This window comes from Thamnophis sirtalis, unplaced genomic scaffold, assembly GCF_051295495.1.
Source record: "Thamnophis sirtalis isolate CommonGarterSnake01/CBP01778 unplaced genomic scaffold, rThaSir2_p1.2 scaffold_2, whole genome shotgun sequence".
Taxonomy (NCBI): Eukaryota; Metazoa; Chordata; class Lepidosauria; order Squamata; family Natricidae; genus Thamnophis; species Thamnophis sirtalis.
Window position 1 is genome coordinate 106,666,384 of NW_028261382.1, and position 10,853 is coordinate 106,677,236.

The 10,853-nt window shown below is 45.4% G+C and overlaps 1 protein-coding gene across 1 annotated transcript in view; it reads left to right on the forward strand.

Moving 5' to 3' along the window:
• Nucleotides 1-10,853, forward strand: part of FAM135B (family with sequence similarity 135 member B) — a 146,370-nt gene that overhangs the window by 122,699 nt on the left and 12,818 nt on the right. The window contains exons 10-13 of the mRNA XM_087706658.1: nt 396-551; nt 1,342-1,415; nt 5,416-5,570; nt 7,936-9,883. Coding sequence (XP_087562784.1) covers nt 396-551; nt 1,342-1,415; nt 5,416-5,570; nt 7,936-9,883 — 2,333 coding nt within the window. The remainder of the gene's footprint in view (nt 1-395; nt 552-1,341; nt 1,416-5,415; nt 5,571-7,935; nt 9,884-10,853) is intronic.

A 10,853-nucleotide genomic window follows, 5' to 3' on the forward strand; every position in this document is an offset into this window, starting at 1 on the left:
GAGGTTAGATCTGACTGTCTGTCAAGTTTCCTAAAGGTGTCCTAATTGATTTATGAGCCTTGAGCCAAGTTTCAAAAGAAAACCAGTCATTTATTAGGAACACCATTTCTGCAATACCCTATTGCAGTCAGATCTGACCTCAATTAAATGATGGCTGAACTTTGCCCCTGTTCCTCCCTTCCCCTCAGTCTGTGTCATAAATCACATTCACCAATGAGGTGCACCCCTCACAAGCCTGCTGTAGTAATTTGAGATCTGACTCTAGCTGAAGGTATGTGTGTAATGGGCTCCCCTACTTTCTTCAACATGGCAACTTGATAACAGACATGCCAACACTTTTTGAGTTGACAATCATTGTGACTAGCTGTTCCTGACATTGTCTTTCATCCTTCTAGATGCTGAGTAATTCAGAAAAGATAGCAGAGCAGATCAGCAAAGACCTTGGCTGGCTCTGCTCCCACCTCCTAGCTGTGTGGACTCAATTTCTGGCAATTGTAACCCTACATCCTGACGTCACAACGTACCTTGTTCAAGAGCACCACACTCTAAGGGTAACCTTGCAGAACTTCTGATGTGCCCCACTTAGAAGAAGAAAGTGATGTGAAATCAGGTTGAAGTGTATAGTGTTAATTTTGAGGCTATTGTGGTATTGCTTTGTGCTACAATCTTGACAGTCAATTTTCTCTAGGTGTCCTTTAAAGCCTTTCTGTTATTGATAATTACCCTGTTTCCCCAAAAATAAGACCTCCCGGGGTTAATAAGCCCAATTGGGCTTTTGAGCGCATGCGCTAAAATAAGCCCTCCTTTGAAAATAAGTCCTCCCTGAAAATATTGCAACACAGCAGCAGCCATGAGGTGACCACGCTCGCCGTATCCTGAACCTCAAAAGTAATAAGACCTCCCCAAAAATAAGGCGAAGCGCTTATTTCTGGGATCAAAAGAAAATATGACCCTGTCTTATTTTGGGGAAAATGTGGTAAAATTTATTAAAATATGAATGAATTGATTTGATCCTTGATCAAATACATTGTTTACAGAAATTGTTCTATTATTTCAATGCCAACTGGAAAAATTCAGTTGTGCAAAGTTTAAAGGGATGACCGCTTTCATCAAATTGCTTTGTTTGTTTGTTTATTTAAATGAGGGACAAAATGTTTATCCTCTGTGGCATCTATTTGGTTAATTTATTCAATATTGTTTGGAACTCAAGTCGGGTTAAAGGCTGATTCCATTAGAATAATATAGTTCATCTAAATTAGTTTGATTATTTTTTTAAAAGACAGAGAGGCACAGTGACAGCAACATTTGACTCTGATGCATTGTTGTATATTTCTTCACTAGGTAAAGAGATTTTCGGAGGCCTTCTTTTACGCAGAGCATCAAAAAGCAGCTGCAACAACTTTCCAGGAAAGCCTGTATGTCATTTTCGGTGTCTTCTTTCATCTCACCACTCCTCCTCCTCCTCCTCCTCCTCCTCCTCCTCCTCCTCCTCCTCCTCCTCCTCCTCCTCCTCCTCCTCCTCCTCCTCCATATCAAACATGAATGTTCTTTATTTTTTCTAAGGGAGAATTGGTGCAAGAGGTTTTAAGGAACAGAGAAGGGGTCTTTGAACTTGGGTGTCATCCTGCAGATGTTTCATTAACCAATGATAATGATGTTGATGTCACATAGTTTGGGTAATGAAATGTCTGCAAGAAAACCACCAAGCTCAGAGAGCACCAAGGACCCACAGTTGTCTTTTTCTTCTTTCTTCTTTCTTCTTTCTTCTTCTTCTTCTTCTTCTTCTTCTTCTTCTTCTTCTTCTTCTTCTTCTTCTTCTTCTTCTTCTTCTTCTTCTTCTTCTTCTTCTCCTCCTTCCTCCTCCTCCTCCTCCTCCTCCTCCTCCTCCTCCTCCTCTTCCTCCTCCTCCTCCTTTTCTGTCTCTGTCTCCTTCCCCCCTCATCCTTTCTTCTTCTTCTTCTTCTTCTTCTTCTTCTTCTTCTTCTTCTTCTTCTTCTTCTTCTTCTTCTTCTTCTCTTCTTCTTCTTCTTCTCCTCTTCCTCCTCCTCCTCCTTCTCTGTCTCTGTCTCCTTCCCCTCCTCATTTCTTCTTCTTCTTCTTCTTCTTCTTCTTCTTCTTCTTCTTCTTCTTCTTCTTCCTTCTCCTTCTCCTTCTCCTTCTCCTTCTCCTTCTCCTTCTCCTTCTCCTTCTCCTTCTCCTTCTCCTTCTCCTTCTCCTTCTCCTTCTCCTTCTCCTTCTCCTTCTCCTCCTCCTCCTCCTCCTCCTCCTCCTCCTCCTCCTCCTCCTCCTCCTCCTCCTCCTCCTCCTCCTTCTTCTTCTTCTTCTTCTTCTTCTTCTTCTTCTTCTTCTTCTTCTTCCTCCTGCTCCTCCGCCTCCATATCAAATATTAATGTTCTTTATTTTTTCTAAGGGAGAATTGCTGCAAGAGGTTTTCAGGAACAGAGAAGGGGTCTTTTGTGCACTCTGAACTTGGGTGTCATCCTGCAGATGTTTCATTAATCAATAATAATGATGTTGATGTCACCTAGTTTGGATAATGAAATGTCTGCATGAAAGCCACCAAGCTCAGAGAGCACCACAGACTTCTCATTTCGACCCTGAGCTACAAATATTGTCCTTTATTGAAACAGAGAATGCTCTGGTGACTTAATTTTGGTTTCACATTTAGAGGAGACTAACTAGTTCAGAGTAAAGCTTCCACTGAACATGTGAAATTCTCCTCTTTACATCTGTTCTGACCTAGGCTTCCCCAAAAAGCACAAAGCAGAGTCTTGGTTCTGACAAAACCCCTTTTATTAAACGAATGTGAATTCCTCTCATTCACATTCAGCAAAGGCCTGGCAAACAGTCTTTCAAAGGTGTAATTATGACTACAGACCTTATCTGTCTTGGAAAGCTGCCATGGAAATATTTTCCAAATGAGGTGCTGTGCAAGGAAAGATTGGGCACAGGGTCTCTGAGATTCATGGACAGATCTTCACACTCCTGAAACAAAACTAACGAGCGAACGAATTGTTTCCTGCAAAAGCTCCTCTCTTCCTTTTGCTCCTCTCTTATTTCCTGTGGGAGGGGCCAATCACCTTCCACCTGTGACTTTACTCCCAAGTCGACCCTGATTTCTGAGTTGTTCTTTTCTTCTGGCAACTCTGCATATGCACAAACTGGGAACAGGCTCCAGCTGTTCCTCTGCCTCACTGCTGTCTAGTTCCATAGGGATCTGATCACTGCCAGGTGGCCCTGGCCCCATCTCTGCCTCTGACACAGAGCCCTCATCAGAGCCTTCCCCAGCCTCCAGGACTGGCCCATATTCCTCCCCAATCTCATCGCTGTCCAACTCTGCTGCCAGCTCCACAGGCCACCAGCAGGCCACAACACCATCTTCCCTTCATGGTTGAGGGCAAACAAGGGAATGATGAGTGATTAATGATGCCTTGAAGATCTGTTAGGCAGATGGATCAAAGTGAGAGATGCTAAAGAGACTTGTACTTCTTCTTTCTGAGCCTTTCTCTTGTGATAGTCAACACCAAGTTCCACGTTCTATAATATAAGATTCATTGTTTGTTTAATGGGATGTAGGATTTTTTGAGGGAAATTCACAATGGGAATTTATTCGGTCTGGTTTAATAAGAGTAAACTGAAGATGGGACAAAAAGGAGGCTCAACAGAAGCTTCAAATGTCCTCTAATTTGGGATATAAATTATTTCAACATTTCTCTAGAAACCCTACCATAGACATAATATTTAAAGAATAAAAACAAGCGAAACATCATTTTAATCTACATTTTGTCCCCTTTCCAAAAATATTAAGCATAACACTGAGCCAGCCCAAATGTTAGTTATCTCTGCTTTAAATTAAACTATTGGTATCAGGTGTGAAGAATCAGGACCACACAATAAGTTCCAGTTGAGCTGACTCATTGCTCATGCTTATACACAAGAATCTGGCCAACTAAAAACCAGCACTAATTTGGCGCTAGATAAGGGTCAATGGAATTCAAGAGGGGTTGGATTGAGACATTGTGGGAACACAATGATGCTAGTCTTTGTCTATGGAGATTCTCAGCCATCCAATATGGTTGTTCCCAAAATGCTTTTTCAAGAGGCAACTGGACTTTTTGGTTTTTCTTTGAAGACATTTTATTTCTCATCCAAGAAGCTTCTTCAGCTCTGATTTGATGGTGGCGAATGGAAGGATTTATTCTCCTTGTAGATAGCTGGTCATTTGCATTCTTTTAGAGAGTCATTGTGGCCACTTGGATGTTTATCTATGTCCTCAGGATCAGCTGAGTAATGCAAATGTGTGTGGAGCCTTCTTGGAACTGTTGAAAGGCTGTGTTGTAGACTAGAGATAGATGATGTCATATCCTTCCCCCCCCTCTGTTGAGAGATATGGTATGTGCAGTACAATGCAATGGGCCACCCGTACATTGGCGAAACCAAACAATAGATCTGTGCATTGGGGAAACAAAACAACCACTTCATAAATGCATGGCATAACACAGGAGAACAAACCTATCAGGACAAGTTTCAGCTGTCCATCCACATTTAAAACACAAAGGACACTTTTGAAAGCAGCGAAGTCCACATTTTGGACAGGGTGGACCGCTGGTTTGAAACAGCCCTCTCTCAACAGAAAGAAAGGGATACGACATCATCTATCTCCAGTCTATAACACAGTCCTAAATCATGTGTATTCCATGGAGAAGGTAGAGTTTCCAGTGAAAGTGTGACGTTCTCCTTTCCCCCCCCCATCTGATTATTTCATTCTTGTTACTCTCTACTCATTTCCTAACTTCCAATAGAACTGTTACCTTCAAAAACAATGCACTGTAGGGTTATTGAAAACCAATTGGAAATTAACAGGTGAAAAGGGAAATATCCCTCCCCCAGATCAGAAGAAAAAACGGTTCCACCACAAATGCGTGAACGACAAAAGCGCGCCTGACTAAACCACAGTGACAATACCGCGCCGACAAAACCGTGCGACGAAGGAGCGACGAATGAGCCCTGAAGCGCGCCGACAACAGCGCGCCGACAACAGCGCGCTGTAACCTAACCCAAAACCTAACCCTAACCCTAACCCTAACCCTAACCCTAACCCTAACCCTAACCCTAACCCTAACCCTAACCCTAACCCTAACCCTAACCCTAACCCTAACCCTAACCCTAAACCTAAACCTAAACCTAAACCTAAACCTAAACCTAACCCTAACCCTAACCCTAAACCTTACCTTAACTTAAATCGCGCTTCTGTCGGCGCGCTGTTGTCGGCGCGCTGTTGTCGACGCGCTTTTGACATCACGGTTTTAGCGCCACGGTTTTGTCGGCGCGCTTATGACGTTCACGCTTTTGTCGGGTCACGGAAAAAACGAATGATGATGAAAAGCTGCATTCTGATTTTCTCCTTCCCAACAGCATCCAGCATCACAGCCAGATCTCAACCGAAGTTCGATATTCTGAGTATTTGACCCGCATGCCACCTCTCCCTGTGGAATGCCTGGACATTGACGGCGACTGGAACACGCTACCAATTATCTTTGAGGACCGATATGTTGACTTCCCTTATCAAGGTGGGCAGGGGTAGGAATGCCTTTTCATTTCTGGGAGCTTTCAGTTTTAGTGCAGAAGGAACCATTCTGACCATCAGAATTGTGAAGTGCCGCAGTTACTTAAAAAACTGCTACTTTTGAGACTGAATTGTCAGGCCACACATGCAAGAAAGTTCGTGATGGAGAGAGTCAATCTGGCAGTGAGAAGACATGGCAAAGATTCTTTCATTTCGCAACAGAGGCAGATTTAACCAGTGCTGGTTAATTAACTGTTCTGACTCCCCTCGTTCCACACCAAAGCACTCCAAGCCAAAGATACTTTACGGAATTTATTAATAGACAGACAGGTCCTTGGCAGCAAGCCGGCACAGACAAGCCATGGCAGCAATCCAGCACAGATAAGCCTTGGCAGCAATCCAGTCTGCCAAGCTCACAATACTGTTCTCCAACATTAGTTAATGCGTTGACTTCTGCAAAAGGGGCATGTGCACAAGCATTCCTTTTATAGTCTAGAGAGGAGCCTATTAACCACCAGCTGAGTGCAATTACCTCCTGTAACTGCGTAATTGTTCCTTACGCCTATTAGCTCTCCGCTGCCGGGCATCTAGGAACAACTCCCTTGCTTCCTCCCCACTGCTGACATCCAGATCACACTCTTTTATCTCCTCCCCACTGGTCCAAGGCTCAGGCACCTCCTGGTGGCCAACCAGCCTCTCTGCGCCCTGCTCAGAGTTGGAACCCTGTCCAGGGTCCTCCACATCCTCCACAAAGCCGACTAATAGGGCTGTCGAAGTCTGGTGGCAGCTTCAATGGCTCCTGCTGGGCCACAACAATTAACCATTGTAGACCAGGCCAAGTCCAAAAAATTCTAGGGAATTTCTAGAAGCCTGGCACTTTGACAAATCAGCCGTCGATAGACACATAGACATTAACAACATCTATATGCCAGTGGTGAGATTCAAATAATTTAACAACCAGTTCTGTGCCCTAATGATCGGCTGCATGGCATGGCCATGGTGGGTGTGGCTAGAGGGTATGACAGGCAGCACTTGGCTTCCTGCACCCCCCTGGGAGCAAACACAGGCTGCAGGGGTGCCCCCACGTGCTCCATTTTGGGCCTAGCAGGTGTCCCTGCACTTACCTGGGAGCCAAAATGGGGTGTGTGGAGACTCCTGGCAGGGGCAGGGCAGGAAGGGGTGAGGCCAGCCAGAAATTTACCAACCGGCTCAAACCGTCTGAATCCCACCACTGCTATAGACTATGCAAAAGAGACAGTCAGCTAGCCCAAAACAGTACAAAAAGACTTCAGCACCTCTCCATCAGCCATCAGCACTCAGATCAGCCTAGATTAACTCCAAGGTTAACTTCAGGCCAACAATCAAGTATACAATATCCCAATCAAGAAACTGTCAAAGAAGCCAACAGCAAACAGCCCAACCAAATAATCTCAAAGACTGTTTCCACCCACACAGACAGGGAAGCCACAGCAAACGTCACTTCCTTCTATCACTGATGATGTTACCTAGTTTGGCTAACGTTTGCAAGGGAAAAAAAGCAAGCTCAGAGAGCACCAGGCTTGTCCAGAGCTGACACGTACACTGAAGTCTGGTTTCAAAGTAATCTCATTTGGGTTTGGGATTAGGATTTTCTCACGTCGTCATCAGTGGTGGGATTCAATTTTTTTTTACTATCAGCTCTGTGGACGTGGCTTGGTGGGCGTGGTGTGGCTTGATGGGCATGGTTTGGTGGGCATGGCAGGGGAAGGTTCCTGCAAAATCCCCATTCCCTCCCAATCAGCTGGGACTTGGGAGGCAGAGAATAGATGGGGGCGGGGCCAGCCAGAGAGACCGCCTCCTGCCAATTACCTCCTTGCGACCAATAAGATCGCATAGATTAGGCCTCCTCCGAGTTCCATCTGCCAGTCAGTGTCGACTGGCAACCACACGGAGGAGAGCCTTTTCAGTAGTAGCTCCGACCCTTTGGAATGATCTCCCCGTAGAGATTCGTACCCTCACCACCGTCCAGACCTTCCGCACAGCCCTTAAGACCTGGCTATCCCGTCAGGCCTGGGGATAAAGACCACAATCTGTCCCCACCCGGATGATGAATGAATGTTGTGTACTATTTTACTCTCATGTATTGTTTTATGTTTATTGTTTTGTACCCCCCCTCCCTATTTTATGTAAGCCGCCCTGAGTCCCCTCAGGGAAAAGGGCGGCCTATAAATGTTAATAAAATCCAAAAATCCAAAATGGTATTTACTGGTTCTCTGAACTACTCAATATTTCCACTACCGGTTCTCCGGAATTGGCCAGAACCTGCTGAATCCCACCTTTGGTTGTCATATTCTTGGTGCCTAATGGTCCCATTTTTCTTTCCTTTTCAGTTCAGGGCTTAGACATTTTGGCAAACTACATGATTTCTGCAGTGGGAAATTCTCAAGTGGACCTTGACCGAGGTGAAGAGCCTTCCTCAAACAACGATATTGCTTTAGCAAAGGAGGGGTACAGGAGCAGCATCCCTTTCATTGTACATACGGACAGGATACATAGAAATTTGGTGTTCCCTTTTGGCTATTCAAAAAGTGACTCCTGTACAGATAAGACTTTCAAGGCTCAATCTATGACTCAGGTATATACAATGAATGGAAATGTCCAGTCCCACATCATTCGGAAAGAGGTGGAGAACAATGTGATATCTAGCTTGCCATCAGATCTCCTAAAAGATCCTTCAAAAAACTTTAAGGGACCGATGAGATTTACAAAAAATTATAATAGGCTCACCCCAGAGGTGCCCTATTTCAATATGGAACCCGTGCGTAAGACCGTTCATCAGAATCAATCAATGCTTGTTATGAATGCTCAGTGCGACACTGGCAATTGCGAACCTCCTAAACATGTGGATGGGATTGGTTTGAGCCAAGCAGCTCAAAGGGATAGTTGTGAATCTAATGTTGCTTCTGAGAAACCAATGTTCACCGAGACACCAGTAGATCAACGTAGTGAAACTCAGAGGACCTTCGACGTAGTTCATAATTTCAGCTCCACCCCAACAACTCCGACAACAGTTGTTGAAGAGTCCAAGTCACATCTGAAGGAGCATCACATGGAAAAGCAGGAAGAGGTCCTGACCTCAGGGGTTATTAAGAGATCTTCATCCGTAATTTCAGACTCAGGAATTGAAAGCGAGCCCAGTTCGGTGGCTTGGTCTGACGCGAAGAGCAAAGCCTTGGAGTTGACCGGGGATCGCGAGATCCTTCACCAGCTCGCCAAAAGGCACGCAACCCACCGGAATTCCCTGGAACACACAGAAAGCAATACAAGTTTGCCCAACGGCATTCAAGCCTCGCTTACTTCCATTAGCTCCTTGCCTTATGAGGAAGAAGAAAGAGAAGTGGAGCCCAACAAGTTGACGAAATCAATCTCTGCTCCTCAGATCAGCAGTCCCGAGGATCCTGCAGAAGCCATGGATGTATCCAAACCTGATCAAAACATCTCAGGTGGGCAGTATGTGGACATAGGAAATGCCAGAATGGTCTCAGTGGGAAATATTTCTGCCTGCCAGGATGGAGGACCTCTGCTTCCCAGTGCTTTGATGGATCACCCAACACCTGATTGCAACACTGCTCACTTACAAGGAAGTGTTGATGGCTTTCCTGAGAATGAAGACGGTAGTTTGGAGGCCACAGGAGGGGCGCTACCTCACGTAGAATGCAAGTTGCCGGAGAGAAGAGAGGATAACCTTTTAGAAAAAGCCAATAACCATTTGGATACAGATGCTTCTCATCTGGATGTCTACCATGAGGATGCAAACATGAATCACAACCACAATTTGTACGCTGCAGATGTTTATGCCTTCTCCAACAGTGAGAATGAGATGATGGACTTTTGCTATGCCCATCCAGATTCAGAAGACTCGGCGTACGAATCGAACTTCACCAAGGGACCCTCTGCTACTACCTCTCTGGTCCACAGTAGAGACATCACACGTTTGCAGAAAGTTGAGCTGGACCACCGACCTGAGTGTCGATCGTGCAACACTGAGCTGGAAAAAAGAGACCTCAAGATCGTAGCAAATAGCACAGGGTTTCATTCCGCAGTGCCAGAAACTTTGGGGCTCGAGAGTAAGAAGGCCCTGGAGATCGTCAATTTATCTGTTTCTTGCACGGCCACCTGTCTGCCCTTTTCTTCAGTTCTCAAAGAGACACCTCCACTGACGGTCTTGTCCTCCAAGCAGGTCACTTCTCCTATCACCCACCAACCAGTAGGGTCCTTTGGGGTCATCTCTTGCGAATCTAGTAAAGTGGGAGAAGAAGACAATGAACAAATGCTCAAGTAAGGATCGACTTTTTTCAAAATGTTTTACAAAAGTATTGATAAGCTGAACATTTGCACAGTACAGATCTTAGGGTGGTAAAGATAATACTGAATGTAAACATATAGTGTCTTCCTTCCTTCTTTCCTTCCTTCCTTCCTTCCTCCTTCCTTCCTTCCTTCCTTCTTTCCTTCCTTCCTTCCTTCCTTCCTCCTTCCTTCCTTCCTTCGTTCTTCCCTCCCTCCCTTCTTTCCCCTTCTTTCCTTCCTTCCTTCCTTCCTAAGTTGTGGATGATCCATCACTGGAGGCTTTCAAACAAAGTCTCGACAACCATTTATCTGAAATGATATTAGGTCTCCTGCTTGAGCAAATGGTTGGACCAGAAGACCTCCAGGGTCCCTTTATTATTCTTCCTTCCTTCCTTCCTTCCTTCCTTCCTTCCTTCCTTCCTTCCTTCCTTCCTTCCTTCCTTCCTTCCTCCTGAAGGCTCCGGAGGGCTAAAACCGGCCCCATGAGCAAACCCGAAGTATGTTCCTGAACATCTGGTTTGCCCTTAGGGCCAGTTTTTCGCGCTCCAGAGGCTTAGCATCTGGAGGGTGAAAAATGGCCTCAAAAGAAGGCTGAAATCAGCTGGCCAGTGCGTGCATGCGCACTCACCAGCGGACAGGGCAACGCCTCATGTGCCCTGACAAATGGCTCCACGTGCCACCTGTGGCACGCATGCCATAGGTTCAACATCACGGATAGAGGTGGTGTCCCTTTAGAACAGTGTTTCTCAAACTTGGCAACGTGAAGATGTCTGGACTTCAACTCCCAGAATTCCCCAGCCAGCGAATGCTGGCTGGGGAATTCTGGGAGTTGAAGTCCAGACATCTTCAAGTTGCCAAGGTTGAGAAACACTGCTTTAGAAGCTTCTGAGCATCATCAGTGGGTGCATCACCATGCCTTTATCCCTCTCCTTCATCTTTTGTGGGTTTTTTCCAGGGTTCT